Genomic DNA, 20,401 nt, shown 5'->3' on the forward strand with positions numbered 1-20,401 from the left:
CATAAACCCTGTATTTCTCACACCCACACGCACGCCTCGCCAAGAACGGGTTGCTTTGATCGACAGGGAGCATGGCAGCGATGGTCAGAGGCTGCGTGTCAGAGTAATTACAGAGCAGCCATGTTAGCAGGCCAGGACTAGTCCCGCCGGAAGAGGAAACAGCAGCAGGGCAGCTCGCATAGGTAGGGTTTCACCTCAAAAGTCACCCCGCCTTTGTTCTGCTCACTGGGCTGTCATGTGAGAACATGCAGACGGCTAATTTCTCCAGCGACCCTTGGCAACTTTGACCCTGACCCCTTTTGAGACAGGTGAAAGGCTTCTTCTCCAGTCAGGCTTGAGTCACAGTTTTCCCCTTCTGATCCCCTAAGCAGGGGTCGATTTCCTGAAGGGGAAGGGTAAATCATCATGGAATAAAGAGAGAAATGGCAATAAATGTGCTCATAAACTGTCAAAAACAGACAGCCGAGGATTGCATCTGTTCATCCCCTTCCTGCTGTCCATCTTTTGCCCCTTCAACCCTCTCTTGTCATCCTCTCTAATCCTGAGTGACTGGTGAAGGCAAGTCTTTTCCAGTGTTTCAACAATGCTAGGTTTCCACATGTCATCTGTGATATCACTTATGATCTGTCCCTCTGTGTTTATGTCCCTCAGGGTAAAGGTGCCAAATGAACAACAGGGGCTTCCCAGCAGAGCCCAGTCTTGCCTGGCATCCAAATTCTCAGACCGTAGCTCTTTTGGGGGAACACAAGTGAGACTTGAAGGACAGGGGATTTAAAGATGATCGACTTGCCATCATGTCTCTGTTGCTTATGCTCACTTGAGATAATGTGTAGGACAGAAGCTGCTAAACTCAGCATCCTATTTGCTTCTGTCCATCAATACTGACCATCAATCAGTATATCTTGCTTATGATTACCAGAAATGGGACAGGCTTTAATGGGAGGCATTGCAAGCTTATGGAAATACACAGTAACACAATTTGTATTTAAAAAAAACAGGAATTAAAAAATAAAAACTATAATAAATTTTTCATTAAATCAAACCCTGTTCTTGAATAATTCTGGTCAGATTTTCTTTTCAACGATGCATTTACATTCTGTAACTCTCTCTCTAATAGTTTTCATTGGTATTGGCGGGGTCCGCCATTCCTGAGCCGGATTCAAAAGCACAAAGTATACACAGGAAACGATGCCTGCACGTAATCCCGCATTACTGTTTGTAATCTTATCACAATGACATGAACCTTACTGTTTATTGTTGACTGGCCTACATCCATATCAGAGCCGTATCAAGTCACATGGTGCTGCTTCTGCTGCATCACATTTAAACCGTTCAACTGGTAAAAACATGTGGTGGCTTTTATCGTGAAGCAGTCACATGAAATGCCACGTGCTTGTCACTTCGGTTAGGGATAACAACCATCATTCATCAAATATGAGTCTTCATGACAAGACAGATAACTTTTTTCTCAGTTTCTGTCAGTGGATCCGTTTTAAATATTTCAGGGAGTAATGGCACACGAAGGAACAGTCACAGTGCTGTTATATAACGAGATGGAGGTGATGAGAGACACGTACTCAGAATTCAGGAAAAGGTCAAGTCAACAAGGACTGGAATCTTTAAGGGTTATATCTTAAACTGTGTCTGAAGTTACTGCCATGTATCACTCTTACTTTACAAACCTGAACTCTCAGAATCCGTCTTTACATTCAACTCTTAGATATTTGATACTGATGGAAAGCTTAACTTAGACTTTTTCCCTTCTAGGATTATCCCAAAATCCAGTCCAATCTGTTAATGGTGTCAAAATGTATGAACAGCAATGATTTTAAGAACATTTCTCAACATCTAAGTGATCTTCTCACTTTTTGTCAAGGCATAACAAATAACTGCAGTCCTCAGGAGTCTTAGTGCCCTTTTAAAATGTCAAATAAAAAGGTCTGTGAGGGATACTGTGCTTCTTTCACAAACTTGCCCACTCCCCCAAGAATTGAGACCATTTCTGCCCGTTCCTGCAGATGTGCCAACCCACTCCTGCTCCCGAGCTTCTGACCACTAATGTTGGCAAAAATGTTTATAAATCTCTCTGTCCTGTCCCACAGGGAGAGTGAGACACATAAGCTCTTATCCTTTAATTGTTTTTACAAGTACTTAACTGTTTATCACGCCACCTTTAGAGACACGTTTTAATAAATAGTTCCTTATCTTACTAATTGTTACAGGCAAGTGTATTGATCCAAATATAACATGACCCTGATTAGAGGTCATCCTGTGAAATGTTTTGGAAAAATAAGGTAAAAGGTGAAGTAATAAAAGAATCAACAGTAGTGGTCACACTGTGGATTCAGCTGTTTGGTGACGGGCCTTTCTCACAGCGGACAGTTTAACTTGTCATGGCAGGAAAAGCACAGGTGGAACTAATAAGATTAATTATGAGTCCCAGTAAGCCAACAGTGAGCCAGCATGAACAATACCAAAGATGTGGAACTGGTTAATTCAAATGGAATGCAGCCATTACTGATGTTATTAATTACACCTGGGCTTTTCCTGATATGACATATTAACATTTCTACCATGAAGGAGGACTATTGCCAAAGCTTTTGGCTGCTGCTCAGGACTGGCCCACTACCAACTGTGGTGAGTTTGAACATTGAAATGCTAAAATTACTGAAAAAATGTCACAATTTTTTAATCATGACAATTTATTTAAGGGATTCTTATTTTAAAATATGTGCACCTGGTTCATTTTCAGGTCTTTGCTGCTTGTTGCCTTCATGTACAATTGCCCTTTCCAATGACTTTCTCCTCTCCTCTGTTGACTGTGTGTCTCTGCGGGAGCGCGTGAGTCCAGACGGACACAGAGCGGAGCGGAGCAGAGACATTGAAGACAGGATGTGTGTGTTGTGAAAAGTTAAACACTGTAGCCGAGGGTTATGAATTACACATTTACTTTGAGGATAAGGATCAGTTTTCTGAACCGGAGCAGCAAAGTTTTAATGCCGCTCACATGCCTATTGCAACATTTTACAGACGGACTCCTCCCCTATTTACCTTTCACAATAAGAGTATATACCAGTATACACTGCAAACATGCTTTTAATAAAATTCACTTAAACTTTTTAGGTGATTAAAATAGTAACTTAAAACACACATAAATCTCGCCTTTAAGTAGCTTGTCCAAGTTGATTTTCAAGTAGCACTACAGGCATTCCAGGCTTTATTCAGTTTTTCAGGCACACACAGATTTTCTCAAAGTTTATTTTTGAGCTTATAATCCTAAACCTAAACAGAAAGTTTTAGTTGCTTTACGAGCAACATTTTTCTGGTGACACAAGAAATCTTCTATCCGTGACATTTATTGAGTTCATTTACACTCCCCAAAGAATGAACCCTGTCGGTTTCGAACACTCATGAGCTTCCTCTCAGCGGCACCCCTTAGGCCAAAATGTCAACTTTGCACATAATGTAATCTATTATGCATAATCTAATAAGCAGTTTGCCATGAAATGTGCTGAGCAAATGCTCCCAAGGGAATAAAGTCTTTCCTTTAGCTCCACTCCTAAGACAAACTTTACATTATTAGCCTCAATATTGTCAGTGTTTGTTACATCCAACACTTGTACTTGCAGGATATTGGATGTACATCTTAGCTCAGTAAAATTCTATTCTACTCTCATACACTGGATTCAGGAAGAAAACAAAGGAGGAAGCTGTGTTGTTTCAAGCCCCGGCGATAAACTGAGTGTACAAAGCATGAAGGAAAACCTGACTTTGATCTCTGGCCAGTTTTCCACCAGATGCTGCACTCCTTATCATTGTCTGTGCAACGCTCACTGAGTAAAAAGATATTCAGATAGTCCTGCCATGCATCACCACTACTGCTGCTGTATTAGCAACCTGTTCACATGTCTGCTTGGTTTCAATGCAACCAATTAAACCCTGCTTTGAGACGTGATGTCTCCGACTCATCGTTCATTCCATGAGTAATGAGCTGCTCTGTAATTTGATCTGAATTGTGTCAAGTCACATATTTCATCAAGGTCTAGAGAATGACTAATGTCCAGAAAGAAAAGAAATAACTGAAGTGGTGCATACAATTGGATGATTTTTTTTCCTTTCAATTAATTTGGTATGATAAGATTCAAACAGTAAGATTCCAAATTGTTTTCACAATATAAGTATAAAATGTCTAAAAACCACTGTTTAAATGTACACATCACCAACTCATACATGTGCATGAGAAGTCTTGCTCAGGCTCCCTTCCTGAGCTCTCCATGGTGCTGAAAATCCCCACTTGTGCAGAATAGCTGAGGCCATTATGTTTAATACATCCTGCCAATTCACAGAGATGGAGCACAACTGCTGTGTGTCACTGTGGCCAATGGATTCCATGTCTCACATGAGCACCATAGACAGCATTACGTTGCCTGAATATTAGAACTAATCCCTGCTGCTGCGCTGGTCAGCATCATAATTGAACCACACATTTCAACACAGACCACAAACTATCCAGAAGCGCCCAGAGTGTGAATCCTAATATAGACACAGTACAGAAAACAACTCAGTGACTGGTAATGGCCATCAGTGTTGAAACAATATTATAAATGACTTTCTTATCATACACACATGCATCTGCCAGCCATTCAAAATCAATTGTGTTCTCACATTTGACACATTTGTACGCTGAGTGTCAACAATGCTGCAATCCATTTCAGGCTCTAATGTTTCAGAATCACCATGGAGCTGCATTTCTGTAACTTGACCTCCACTGAACTGATATTATCACACCATTTCTGCTGTAACACAGGAAAACAGGCAGCAAAACACTTCTATACTGATCGATCCACAACTCTATAGCTACGCACAGGAAAGAGAGGAAGGTGTTAACAGGCAACATGTACACTTCCAAGCATTGCGCAAGTCCATCTGACAAGACAGGACCGAAGAATGAGACATCACATCTGGCACCGAAGCCATGGCAAGCGGCTTCATAACAGAAGCCTATTACATAGATACAAGATGCGTGGGTTCAGCCCCTGTCATTCTCAACTCAATCAATAGACTTAGTCAGTAAAAGTACATGCTGACTGTGTGAATAAGCATCTGTGCAGTCAAGCATATTCATTTACATAGTGTCTAATGAGGGTCATTAACAGCAACCATCTATGAGAAGCACTGACATCAACACTCAGAGGACATCATAAGTGGAGGAGACGATGAGTTGCACTGAATTGTTTGTCATTGATGTTGTTAATGTATGGATTTAAAATGGACACGGAAAAGTTTATTTTTTTCTTATTTGTCATTGTTGAAATACATAAGCCTACATCTGTCATTACTTTATTGTTATTTCACTACACTATTTATATAATTAGATGCTTAAAGCCGTCACGTTTAAAGAGGCCAAATCCCAAGTACAAAAAAAACAAAAACGAGATAAGCACATACAAAAGAAGCTCTGGGAACACAGGCAGGAACACGAAGGAACATGAGGAACACAGGAGACACAGGACTGAAACAAAAATCTCAAACCATGACAAAAGTCAAAACTGGCTTTAAATTTTTGTTTATTTATCGCATTGAACAATGTGATCGCACTCTGCAGATTTTTTTACAAGGTGGGCAGTCGGCAACTACTGACCAATTAAAGCGTTGCTTAATCTAAATGGCATAGGCTGTCAGAGAGCAACACTGCAGCTCTACATTATCATCCATCTTTAATGAGGCATTCAGCGATGAATCCATGCACTCTGTGCATCATCTGTACATGATGTCTACACATGCTGTCATTTGGGGCTCAGCACTAGGCGCATCATCTTACAAAGCTCATGTCACTCTGAAATTGGCCTCGCTTGCCTCGCTTGGTTCACGTCTAGATACATTTCACAGCTTTCAGAGCAACGCCGGGCGGCAGACGGAACCTGAGTGAGACAGCACCTTCTGGGATTTCACTTTTGCAGGCATCAAACAAGGCCATAATTGACAGCTGGGCTATTCATTCTACACCGCCTCTCTGAGAAATGTCAGGAGAAGTCAAGAGGTAAAATCATTGTGTAGCACGCCCGCTCGCTTTGGCTGAACAGGGTTCAGCTTGTAGGTTGCCCTTCACTGTCAGTCCGACTTGTAACTCACCATAAAAAACATTTCATTTTATTAGTGTCCAGTGCTCACTTAACTAATAGACGCTGACTGGGCTTTTGCCAAATGGGGTGCAATCTTAGTGTTGTAGCATGGTGGCTATGAAGGCACATTGCTGGCACACAGAGAGAAACCTGAGCCTGCTGTTAGCCTCGGAGAATGACAATTAGCATATTAGCCTGGACCCCTTAGAGGTTAATTGAGACAGGTTGCTGAGGGCAGTGGCGACAGTGGTGGCGGTGGTGGTAACATTTTCCATCCTTCTTGGTATGTGCCTGTATGTTCACCCACAGGGTCGGCCACGCATTTTGCTAAGAGGGAGGGAGCTGATCTCTAAACAGGAAGCACACACACCGCCTGCTGAGATCTCTGAAGGTCACTGCCGTGTCCTCTACACACATCCTTCTCTCTCTGTCTCATCTCGCTCTCTGAGCATCAGTGCACACAGCTCAAAGCGCCAATTATAACGTTAACCATGTTTTGATGTCCACATATCAGCGCTCCACTGGCTTCCCTGATTTCTGAGGGTGTGTGGCGGGCGAAGGGGAGTAGAACAAAGATGGGGGGGGGGAGAGATGGCTGGCTCTGCCTGATAATCAGCACCAGAAAAAAAAAACTAGTCCCATTACTGTCCAGTATTTTGAAACGTGTGCATGAGAAACCTAAAATAGATATCTGACTATACTGCTTTACTTGAATACAGAGTTTAATCTAAAATGGTGGGAGAATCTGTGGAATATATAGGCGATGGATAAGCAGACGCTCAGCAAGATTGAAGAATTCAATCAGACATGATTGCTCCTAACGTCTGTCTCTTTGATAATCTCACATAGATAAACACATGGATTTCCAGATTTGAGAGACGTTAAAGAGCATAAAAATGAAGCTGTAAAAGACAATGTAAGGCCCACGTGCACTCCAGAGCAGGATGCAGTTGTGCCAATGATAGGTAAAGAAAGTACACGTGACTGTCTTTCTTTTAACTACAGCAAACCAAGACATATCCATGTGATTATCAAATTAAAATAATGTTATCAAAATTAAACCATCCTAATTCTTGTTTCTAGTCAATGAAAGTGCTCTAAAAACCATTGATTTCTATGACCTGGCTATAGGGAGAACGTCCAACCTACACACACACACACACACACACACACACACACATCCATCCTCTGCAGTTTAAGGACAACAACAGCTGAGGAAGAAAGCTAGTTGTCTAGAAACCATAAGCCATGATCCCGCTGGCTAGCCAGGCACTAGCTAGCTATCTCCCTCCTGCAGGCCTCCCTCGCCAGCTTAGCCTAGCCGGTCTCAACCAGCAGATCTATATGCAAATGGATTTCATCTGCCACTTCGACTCAGCGAGGATCAGGTGGCTTAGACCCCTTTCACACATTTCCAATGATGGGAATGCCAGTCTAGCACTCTTCCCCCATGTGGAGCCAGGTATATGCTTCCCCTCTGACCTTTAACCTCGGAATAGTTCCTGGGGCGTGGAGGTCCTTTTAATAGTTCAGTGACTGGCCAAAGAAGACATAACAGCATGACAGCAGGGGCACACAGTTTGGGTACAGGGGGGTTGACCTCTGCGTCTGCCTCATGATATACATAGTCTGGCCTGATATATGGCCTCTCCTTGTCTGTGGATTACCATACATCTGCGCAGCACACTACAGTTGTCCCTAGATGGCCATCAAATCAGGCCCGGAGAATTAGGGATTAGGACAGAGAAAAGGGAGGATCTCCACTGAAGAATAACTCATGAGTCACACATTCCACATCAGAGGATGTAGGAGCAGAGAAAAGAAAGTTGATCAGTGATGCTGGACAGATTGAGTTGGTTAAAGCTTACATTATATCTGCAGTGTGTTGCTAAAGTAAAATGTCTTTTTTTCCCCATCATTTCCATCAGATCAAGATGGCGAGATTAAAGGGACAGCTCACCCAAAAACAAGAGTTTTTTTCTTTCCCTGTAGTGCCTTTGATCCATCTAGATTGTTTTGGTGTGAGCTGCCAAGTTCTGGAGATATTGGCCGTAGAGGTGTCTCCTTCTCTTGAATATGAGCACCACAAGCTGAATCCCATTAAGTTCCATTACACTCAAGGGAAAGGCAGACATCTCTACGGCCGATATCTCCAAAACTCGACAACTCACCCCAAAACAATCAGATGAAAAATGTTTATTTTTGATTTTGGGGTGAACTGGCCCTTTAACAGCAAAGATTCCAACATTTACACACACAAATATAGGAATATTTGTCTCAAGCCCACACAACTTGTGTTGTTCTTTTGTATCTTCAAGTCCAATAATTATCAGTCACATATCAGAGAAAAGTGTTGCTTACCTCTGTTTTAAATCATTGTAAATCTTTGGATTTTGGACAGAATAAGCAATCTAAATATTTCACCGCATGCTCTGGGAAATTTTACAGACTAAATAAATAATCAGTTACACTAAACTAACACTAAAATATAATAATCATTAGTTGCAGCTTCTCCTTATGAAAGGGGGCAGGGGAAGGGCATGCGTGCCGCGGTGGAAACTGGTCACGCTTTGCCCTGAGACAGCTGTGAGGCATGCTCACTCCCAGCAAGTGTCAACAACACATGACAAGACACATGCAAGTCAACCACTGGCCACAAGAACATAGTAGTCCGCCTACACATTCCTGAGATGGCATCAAAAACTAAGAGAGCGTACATAAATGCGTACGTGTGTATGTGAACAACAAGTCTCCATCAAGCGTTTTGTGTGAACCAGTGGTACTCACGCACTCGGTTCATCTGTCTTTTACTTCTTCAATTAGTTCTGGATTTCAATAAGCTCGTGGGCGAGCTGGGCCAAGTTAGGCCGAGGTTAGTGAGAGCGACAGCTGATGTCAGGGTGTGTGCTCTATGCTGCTCTGGCGAAATGCAGCTGGTCCGTTGCCAAGCACAAAGGAATACACAGGCTCACAACAGTTCCTCTCCGCAGGCACCTCCACAATCCATTCCACTTAAAAGGTAAGCACGCCGAAGAGTGTCCCAGCATACCTCGTTCACTCTGCCATAGATTTGGATTTTCCTTGTCACATAGCAGGACACAAATGTGGACACATGCAAGCACCGAGGTGGGTTTCAAACTTTGATTAATGGCTCTGCAGTGGAAGCCAAGCCTGCGAGCATAAGAATCAATAACAATCTTCAATTATGGAGATGCATTGTGATGATTTAAAATTCACCAAGGCTGCCACATCTCATTAGATCTCCGGTCATAAGATGGGTTTCTCCTTGTGGTTTAAAAAAAACAGATTTGCTTCTCCGCCTTTAAAGTTAAAGCTATTAAGTGTTAAGTGATAATACATTTGCTTTATCATGATCCCTCTAACTGCACACAGACGAGGGGTCAGAGAAAATGGAGCCCGGGCACCAGATGTGTCCTCACCCCATCTCTTTATTAGTCACATCACAGGGGCAGAGTCTGGCCTTCAGCGAGGAGATCCAACCCACAGCACATCAAACTCTCATTAGATAAGATGAAACTATAATGATGCTATGATTGCCATGGGGACACCGGGCTGGTGCGGCGGCAAACAAACACGAGACACAACATAAACTAAACACAAATTATCCAGGATAAAAGGGCAAAATAGCAGTTTTGAAATGAGCGTTATTAAAAAAGAAAACGTAAAAGACCAAATGTGAGAAGATATGCAGGAGAGGAAGCATCAGAGCGAGACAAAAGACAGAATACATGAAAGATCTGTACAATATTCAGAGCCAACGTTTGAATCAAGGGCAATATGGAATGAGCTAAAGATACAGTATCACACTGAGCAAAATCAAAGAAAGGAAAAAAAATGTTATATACTGTTATATAATGTTATATAGGTCAGATTTGAGTGTATAATCTAATACCTAAACAAATGTGTTCTATGTCTGTCACTGAAAATATCTGTGGATAGAGGAGGCAGTGTACACACAGATCATACAGATGTAAGAACAAAACAGGACTAATGCAACAAAATGTCATATAGCTTACACTTAGAGGCGAGAGTTGAATGTGCGGGTGGAGCAGCTACTCTGCTCCATCGGCCTTCCTGTTTGCTTGTAAGGAAACAATCATACGATCCTGACGGCTCTAAAACGCACATAAAACACTCCATGTTGCACCTCAGGGGGATGAGGGGGAGGCTGTTGCACTGAGGTGAGGTGAGGTGAGGTGGGAGGTGTACTTTGTATATATCTCACCAAAACACAGAGATACAATGTGTAGTTTGGTGCCTGGATTGAAATCCATGACAGTCCGCTGTGACTTGGCTTGTACAGTGTTTCTGTGGTTACACATCAGCTAGTTTTACGAGCGAACCACCTCCTTCCTTCCTTCCTTCCTGCTTTGTGACAGGTGCCAGATCCTCCTCCTGACTGATGCGGAGCTGCAGTCTTTTTCACCTTCACACCTCAAGATGTCTTCTAAACACCTGTAGAGGCTCCACTGTGTGAAGTAACATAAACTCTGGCAGCTGTAGTGGAGGCAGCTGTAGTGGAGGCACTCAGCTACCAGCAACAGTGGAGGCGAGGAGATCGAAGAGATTTCCATCAAATATGATTAAGGGCTGCAAGTAACAACTATTTTCATAGCTGAGTAATCCATCAATTGTTTTCTCTATTAACTGATTCAGTGTTTGGTCTATAAAACGACAGAAAATTGTGAAAAATGTTGATCAGTGTTTCGCAAAGCCCAAGATGACACACATCCCAAACACATTCAGCTTAGTGTCATAGAGGAGTAGAGAAACCAGAAATATTCACATTTAAAAAAGACAGAATCAAACAATCTTGGCTTTTTAAAAAAAGAAATTACTCACAATGATAAATGGATTATCAAAATAGTTGTCAATTAATAGTTGACAGCTCAAAACACAATAAATTAGGGCCACAACTAAGGAATTATCTGCAATATTGATTTAGAATTTGCTCATTATTTTCTCAATTACTTGATTTTTAAAATATCACAAAAAATCCCATTACCAATAGTTCACAATTTCCATAAATCCAAATTTCATCTTCAACTTCTGTTTCTTTTTCTGAGAAACCATCCAAAACCCAAAGATATTCTGTTCACTGCCATATAAGAGGGAAAAAAAGCAAATCCTCACAATTAGGAAGCTTAAATCAGAGCATGGCTGAATTTTATGATTAATTGATTATCAAACTAATTGCGTATGAATTTTCTGTGGGTAGGTTAATTGACTATTTGTGTAAGCTCGAGCAGAAATGACTTCTGAGCTCTAGTCTGTAGGGACTTTGTTGCCAGAGTTAAAAAAAAAGACATTTCTTTGTCACAAAAGGCTAAAACTCCACCTTGTCACGCCTGAACAAACAACACAGCAACATACTAGACGAGGGCGATATGAACTAAAGCATCTAATGAAGATAAATGATCAGATATACCTGGTTATTTTCTTATACATCAGTGCAAGTATTTCCTTTCTCATGTCCTGTTTAATTCCAATATGTTGAGTCAAAGATGTTGGGCTGTGTCTGATTGGTTGATTGACCCTCTGGTAGATTTCACTATATATACCAACAGTTACTGGGAATGTAGTTAAAACAGTTAACCAGACTAGAGACCATGTGAGGTACTTCTATTGTTTTTAATGAAGCCACGTCTTCAGATGTTGGTGCCATTCATGTTCAAACAGAGTTTGGTGCCACAAATGCAAAGCCGCTATACTCCTCTTCCCCACGCATCCCAAATAACAGAGGCGTATATAAGAACTCCTGGAGGTGGCATGACGCAGAGTAGATAACTAGACCATTAGATAACCGTACAGCAGTGAAGCACAGAAAATAGCACAAAAACTCTACAAATTCAGCAACACTACAAGACCATAGGGGAGAGAAAACAGAGCAGGCTTATATATGCTAACAAGCCTCGCAACATGGCAGTGGGTCCCTCCACTTCAGTATCACCGAGTGGTTGTGCTTATATTACTGTCAGTCATGCATATGCATAACCATTGTCTTGAGTCTTTCCCTTAGTAGGAAACTCCTCATCCAGAATGTGTGAAGTCTTGAGCAGCACACTGACTCTAAAAAGGGAATGAAATAATGAAGCTCCTCCAGGCAGCCTGAGAGCTGCTGTTTGCACAGAAATCGAATAAGAAATGTGGTTGATTTGTGCTTTAAAGATGGTCGAAACACCCAGCAGATAAATGATGCCATAAATGTTGCCATTACTGGCACAGTGTTAGAAAAATCAATACACGTTTGTTTGGTTTTTTTTATCGTATGTTGCTTCTTTTTAGTCCACCCGGGAGACGGCAGCAGAGCTATAAAACATGGTTTCATTGTCTGCTGTACGACGGTCCTGTCTTGTTTTAGAAAGGCAGAAGCAAAAAGATTATTAGACCCGGTTCTACTGGCTCTGCAGTAATAAGAGCACGACGGTACAGGTTACCATCAGGCACGAATTCAATGTTTTATAGACACTGTTTGAAAAAAGTTGCACTGCACATTTTCTTTGCGTATCTCTTTCCTTCTCCCAACAGGGTCTCGATGACCCATGACGACTCCATTATAATTCTAACAGAGAAGGTAGAGCTGGACGATATGGCCTTAAAATAATCTCACAATTATTTGAGGCTATATCGTGATACATGATAAATACCTCAATAATATTGTCTCCTCAAAGCTCCTTATAAACAAATCAAATCTCATGATATTTTTACCAAATAGCTCATTATTGATATTGAGACAATGTTGTTAGGATGACTACTGGTTTTTTTTTTGGTAGATTTTTGATAACTAATCAGCAATGTGTGGGGGTGTCATGATTTCAATCCTTAAATCAAAAATCAATCAGTATTCCATTTCAATCATCAAAATTGAAAGCAGGATCGGTGATTCTCTCTGGATTTTTTTTTTCTCAGATGACACAGCTGCCTTACTGGTGGCCCGTTGCTGCACTTCCACACACGTATCCTGTGTTCTCAAACTCAATCGACTAACTGGTACCGAGGTATATCCTACAGTGTTTATTTTCTTCTTCAGAGATCCTTTGTTGATTTGTTTAAAGGAAGAGGGTTTATGTGGAACAGATTTGAGAAACCAAATTCACAAACTGAGATTCTATCTTTTGTAGTTTATTGTTGAGTTCCCCGAAGGGTGGCTTTTTTTATTTGTTTGTTTGTTTTTTTTAACTCTGACATCTTTATTTTTGGTGAATATTTTTTGAATTTGTCAAACTCTAACCTGCTAAAAGCCACCAGGATAAAGTCAAGGGCCTATCTTTAAAGAAGATGAATTTGAAAATGTAAATGGCCGTTGTCAGGGCACAAAACTAATGATATGATCTTGACAAATCCAGATGCGATAGTCTAACAATGTCATAGCCATCAATGCGGAAAAAAATGTTTAAATCAAAAATCATAAGTGGGTAAAGACAGGTATTAGAACAAGTAATACGGGCTTGTACATCACTTTACTGTAATGCAGCCTTTAAAACCAGGAAGGGACAACACTTATGTCATTTCCAAAATCTAAGGTGATATAGTCTCATATCAGGACGATAATATGATCTCAATATATTAGCCGGCTCAAAGCGGAGGGCGGCATTTAAAAGAATTAGGACACAGCTGTGTGTCGGCCATAGAGCGCAGGAGGACACCATGCAATGCAACAACCCCTCTCAAACCCTTCGTCACCCTCGCACCCCCTGTTTCCACTTCCTCCTGTGTCTCTCTCAGAGTTTCCACCTCTATTTCCTTGCCTCTGATTCCAGGTTCCCAGTACTGCCAGAGAAAGCCTACCTAACCCCTCTCCTCGCGCCAACTATGCATCCTGTTTCTGACACATGCCAACTAAGCCGGCCACACTAGTCAGCTGAACACAGATCCAGTTTCCCCTCCTTAATACTCCTAACAAGCCTTTTCCCTCTCCAGCCAAGTGTCAAGCCCACCAAAGTCACCTAACGGGATGCCTTCCACACACACACACACACACACACAACACAGAGAGGGAGCACCAACACAAACATGCTTTCATTTTTTTACCGTTTCTCCTCATTTACAAGAGACGAGATGCAAGAAGATACCCACCAGCAGCCACAAGATGGATACCTCATTATATTTGCATGGTTTATTTTCAGCATTTTCCCAGCAAGACGATGAGAAGTATGAAGGATGACATATGGTTCGATGCCATTTCTGATACTGGGATCCATGGGCAGAACAGAATGACAGGAGGATGACAGCCAAGTAATAGCCTAGGTAACATACTGGGCTGAATTATCTCTCAGTGTAAATAATAAGCTGTTTGGATGGGGCAGTGTTTCGCAAGCAGAATAGAAAATAATCTGAATTCTAGAGACCTCGTTGTACTTTCGAGTTGATAAAAAAAAAAATCAGATTGGGATTATTTTGACAGATATTATGACTCACGATTGGCAATATTGGGATTTGGATAATATTTCAATTAAATGTGCTGCAGCGCTGTCTGATATCATAAGTCATATATCGTGAATGACTGTTTGCACCTGGCTGGACAATGCAAAAGTAATGAAGAAAGCTTCAACTTGAGATGAGGTGGTGTGATTTGAGTTATGTGTTCTATTCTAAAGCTAAAGCCAACATAACTTAATTGAACATATCTGTAATGGGTTTTAGTGCTTATTGGTGAATGTGGGGCTGGGAGATATGATTGAGATCAATATCACAGGAAAATGGAGTCCACATAGATGTTCATGGTAGCATTATCTAGTGTGCGGACTCTATTTATCTGTTTTCCACTTGAACTCTGTCCAGCACCTTGTGTTCAGCATGTTTGGACGTGAGCACTTCCGTGACTTTTTTATGACTGAGATCAGTATCACTCAGATATCAATTTACGTGGCATAAATATATGCAAAACTGCACTTACAATAATCAAATGGGAGTTCAATCTTATGCAGAACTCCTCATCACTTGATTTTGTTCGATTTGATTAAATTTCTTTAGAATCATTCATTTGGAAGACAGATTTTGGTTAAACTCCGCTGAATATCACACATAAGAGACCCAGAACAACCAACAAGAGAACATGAGATAAAGATGCACTAAAAACCAAACCAAATACTCAGTGTTGCATCTTACATCATTTAGTAATTAAAGCTTTTTCCTGTTTTTTGTTGTTTAAGCATGAAGACGCTATGCCCCGTCTCCCACCTGTCATAACACCAAACAGAAAGCAGAAAAAGGGCCAAGGCCACCTAAAGGACGTGACATAAGAGCGGCAGGAGGGAACACGGCTCATCCATTGGAATTGGACACAACCCAGACACATCAAGGACAAAGAAGTTCACCGTCACTCTCTCTTATTTCCGTCCATCACTGTCACTAGATCCTCCTTTCGAACACAGATTGGCACTGTCACAACCTTTTTTTCTAAAAAACATCAAATTATTTTCTCATTCCAAGTAGGCCTTACTATATAAAACATGCTGGGCCAACACTACCTTTTCACTGGCCCTCTCTTCAGCCAGGGGTCCACTTGCACTACACACAAGTGTGTGAGTCATGTATGAAGCAGGCTTAAATACACATGTGAATCAGCCGTGATTCACCATCAACGCGGGCCACCCCGAGCAAAGTAATGGGCAGTCACCCTTTTTATCCCATTTCTTTATTTAGTCCTGCAGACAGGTTAGCTTCATCACTCTGCAAAGACATTTAACGTGCAGCAGAAACAGAGGAATGATGTCTGCAGGGACTTGATGTTGCAGGATTGTTGTACACAGACGGGCCTTCATGTTCCTTTGCTCTGCATGAAAAGTCCCAGCAGACTTCATTAGGTCTCACAGCATGGTGGTATGTGCAGGATCATATGTTTGGTTACATGACACTAGCAGTACGGCCCCCTCTGAAACGTTTACTTTCACCCTCTAGTTAAGTGGCACGAGGATACTCTGATGTATGTTAAAGCCAGATAAAATGAAAGACCTGCGCTGCTCTGCTCTGCTCTGCTCTCATCCCACCCATATCTGTCATGCAACACCACCCCCTTCATTCAAGAGTGGGAGTTGGTAAACACAGCCAACGGATGATAACAATCATATTCAAGGGATGCATTCATTACAAAAGGCGCTGCAATTTGGCACTTGGTAGCTGTTTAGTGGGTGAAGATGATGCAGATGAGGAAGAGCATCAGAATGATCACAGTGAAGGCCAGTGTCACACAGAAAAACACCAACATTTATGCCTATTTTAAGAGATTTCCTACAAAATCTGGATTGTGCACACAGCTGTAACCGTACCTTGTTTTTGATGTTGCAGTGGCAGCAAACAGTCCACATATATTTAAGGGTCCTCCATAGCAGGATGATGAAGAGACCCCCAAAAAACGTCACCATGGAGGAGGCGAGGAATGCCCACCACATGCGCTGTCCATTATTGTCGCAGGGCACCTCAGACGAGAACGGGATGACAACGTCTTCCATCTTGGATATTAAGATTGAAGAGTCCGGATTTATATTATTATTGATATTGCTTGTCCTCATAGAGCTGTCGCTTCCATGGGGAACGGTGCCATCAGCCTCAGCTAGCATTTAGGAGTCTTGGAGAGCCTGTGCCAGCGTCCCCAGCCCCACTCACCAGCCATATTGCTTGGAAGAAAAAAAGATCCCCCTCTTCACTGTAGATTATGCTCACCCACCCGATGGAGTCTCTATCTGTGTTTTTTTAGTAGCCTGTGAATTGTTTATTCGTGACAGCGTGAGACACCGCACACGCGAACCTGACTAAAACAGCGGGTCGGTGGCCCTTGGAGAGAGGCATTTAAATCCGCAATAACGACGAATGGACGAGGCGCTTCTCAATCTGACGGCTTTTCTGGCTCTTTCACGCCAAAAGCCATGGCAGAGACGGCGTCGTGTGCAGCCTGGCGAGGCTGCCAGTGATATGAGGGGATGGTGGTAAACACAGCGACAGTGAGAAATGTTCCCAGCCCTGCGACCTCTCTCAGCCGTCTTCCATTCAGGGATCCCGGAGAATCGATTTCACTTTCTTTAAAGCGCCAATCGACTGTGACAAAATAAATAAATGACACACACAGACACACACACACACAGGAAGATATCTAATTTGAATCTACACTCAGCTGTCGCCGCAGTGCCGAAGACTACATGTTCTTGCGGGCGTTTTCGTTGTCAATTCTGCGTAAAAAGGACGAGCGCTCGGGTGGATGTCACCGTCTCCATTCGGTCCCCTGCAGCCCTGGCACGGAGCGGCCAGCTGAGAGCGCCTGTCAGATCCGCTCCAGAGGAGAGCGGGGAGATTTACAGGTAGGAGGGCGGAGCGAAGCGCTAATAATAAAGATGGACAGAGGGGCAGTAATACCGCGACGATGTTTATTCCAAGTGCCGACCGACCCGCCTCTCCTCTGCTGCTGCTCGGGTGTATAAAAGAGGTAGGCTACAAATTGCGCCTTTGCGTCTCTAATGCGCGCCAATGACGCACGTCGCAGAGACACGAAGAGGCTTTTTGAAAAGAAATCGATCCGAGATAAATGCAATGATTGTAGCTTACTATATAAACATCACAGCGAGTGATGAGTCCCCATGGGGATCTTTAGGATATGAAACGACAATAAAGCGAGGTTATATTGACACTGTCGGTCCCTGTGGAGAGGTTGTTGTACTGAATTTTCATTAAGGATAGTGCCACAGACTCTTTTCAATTACAGAGTCTGTGGCTTTTCATCCATGGATGATGGGCGGCCCTGTTTTCATTTCAGGAGAAATGAACTCACACACACACACACACATACACACACACACACACACACACAGAGGGAATGTTATGAATGTCCTTCCTGGTCAATTACTATAATATGCTCACACTTTTAGCTCACATGTTAGGTCAGAAACAGGTGTGGATTGGTGATGACGGTGAGGCATGACTAGGAGTAGTTTATGGAGTAGCCAGCCAGACCCAGCGATATGGGGAAACAGCTGGCCCCGGGGCCCTGAATAACCACTGACCCCTGAGCACCAGACCAGGCAGGTGCACACAGCCACCTGTGTCACAAGGCTCCAGACTTCTTGGAGGTTGTTTGCAATAAAGCCTCAATGCTTTGCCCCCCCAAGTCCTCCTGAATGCGTCCAATAAGTGACAGTTAAAGGTTTATGATTTGATCAACACATATCTGAGCCCGTGAAGTGTGTAAATATGACACCTGATCCCGAGCACAGATTATGTGAAAAGTAAACACGCCTAAGTAAGGTGTGAGGAAGCTGCGTGATTTATGTGCAACAGTGGTAATTTATTGTGTGGGAAATATTCCTGCTTCTACAGAAATAGCTGCTGTAACACAATCTTTTAACCTGGGGAGGGGAGACGAGCTGTAAAACACTGAAGACAAGGCAATCTGTAAATTATAGCGCTCCAGAGTTATGAATGTCTATGCAAGCATTTTGACTTCACATAAAATACAAGCAGCGCAGGCCAACACTGCTATCCACCATTTGGTTAGTGTGTTGGGTCTGAGTGGCAGCGCAAGAAACTGGAGTGTTTCTGACATTCCCACTGATTTTTGGTGCCCAGTTCACAACAATTTTGCTTCATTATGAGCCTGCAGCTAAACACCGAGATCAAAATCAGACAGCCAAAACAAAGCTTCTGCTGCATGCACTGTGAAGCTTGATTTATGACTTGTGGTACAGCTGAACAGCATCTGATCACACTGACTGTCAGGATGGGCCCTGAGCTGCAGCCCTGAAGTTGTCCTCCTGCTGGTCAAATGGTGAACTGTCACATTACACGCAAATGATGCTGTTCTACAGCAGCCCAACAGGAGGATCCACTTACATTTTTTTTTTATATGACAACATTTTGAAGGTGACACCACCAATGGTACATATTAAAGGTGCACTGTGTAGTTTTGGGGAAGATATTTTAATCAGAAGAGAAAGATCTTCATTGACTGATTTTTTTCTGCCTAAACAATCTAAATAAACAAACTCTCTTTGTTTTCATGACTGAATAAACTGAATAAACAAGCTGACCTTAAAGGACAACACAGTTTCATACTGTTTTACTGTTCTGGGGACCTTATTTTCCAACAGCTTGTTTATTCAGTTATGGAAAAGATAAATATTTATTTTTGTTTGTATTATTACCTCATTCTGAGTTTGATTTATTCTCCAAAACTACATAGTGCTCCTTTAAAATGTGTTATAGCAGTATAAAGCCTTTTGTGGCTCCAGAGGAAGCTGCTCTTGGTTTTCACCTGCCTGCCTCAGTGTCTGCATTTGTCTCCCTTTGAGTTAAATCTGACAAAAAATCAGAGAGATATCCAACACAACGTCACAATATCAAACCGACATAATAGGTCTATTGTCAGTGACTTAAGATTTGGTCTATTTTATTACATTTACAGTGTCAACTAATGTGTCTGGGGTCCACAGTGTTATATACTATATCAAAACTTGTTGTATACAAGTTGCTAAATATCTCTGGAAAGTTGCATGTTAGTGACTCACTGTACCTTTCTCTTTGGCCAGAAGGATACTGTGCTAACAAGGGCTTCAATGTGATCATATCCCTTTGAGCAGCTGTAATCCATCCTTGAACTCCAGTATCTTTTTGGAGACATAGTAAAATAAATCCGTAATGACAAATCCAACAATGAATGTCTTCTGTGATCATTTATTCATTTTCTTTGTTGAAAACCATCATTGTTGTTGTTAGCGTGATTGTTAGCCGTTCTTTTAGTGCGTTCATGCACAACACTGTCAACCTATATGGTTGTTTTTCTGAATATATCCCCTTTTTTAAAACATGCATTTTCCTCCTTTTGAAAATCTGGCGCTTACATTACATTGACATCGCTGGAGGCTATTTATCAGATTACATGCAGCTTCCTCTGGAGCCACAAAAGGCTTTATACTACTTTTTCACTTAAGCAGTAGTACTATAGTAGACCTGTAAACACACTTTAATGTGTAAAATTGGTGGCATTACCCTTAAAAAAAAGAAATTAACATTTTTGCTCTAACTTACGGAAGCCCTAAAGGGCCATGCGTTCATACATTTTATTTCCTCCGTTTTCCCGTGATAACGAGTTAATTTCATTTGTTTTCTCGAGTTATTATCTCGAAATAACAACTGCCGTTTTCCCGAGATAACAGGATAATTTTCTCGAGATCTTGAGAAAACAAAACGATAGTGTAGTATATTAAATCATTGCAGGAAACATCATTCAGTGTAGCAATGTCAGAGAAGCAGGAGCGTATCGATCACCACGT

At 42.0% G+C, this 20,401-nt stretch overlaps 1 protein-coding gene across 6 annotated transcripts in view; it reads right to left on the reverse strand.

The window, feature by feature from the left end:
* kcnma1a (potassium large conductance calcium-activated channel, subfamily M, alpha member 1a) overlaps positions 1-16,702 on the reverse strand; it is a 152,703-nt gene extending 136,001 nt beyond the window's left edge. For 4 of the 6 annotated variants that reach the window (XM_073481734.1, XM_073481733.1, XM_073481737.1 and 1 more), the window contains exon 1: positions 16,412-16,702. In XM_073481734.1, coding sequence (XP_073337835.1) covers positions 16,412-16,702 — 291 coding nt within the window. The remainder of the gene's footprint in view (positions 1-16,411) is intronic. The other 2 variants (XM_073481738.1, XM_073481739.1) reach the window with 1 other exon arrangement.
* Positions 16,703-20,401: the final 3,699 nt, after the last annotated feature.

This window comes from Pagrus major, chromosome 15 (genome assembly GCF_040436345.1).
Source record: "Pagrus major chromosome 15, Pma_NU_1.0".
In the NCBI taxonomy this organism is placed as follows: domain Eukaryota; kingdom Metazoa; phylum Chordata; class Actinopteri; order Spariformes; family Sparidae; genus Pagrus; species Pagrus major.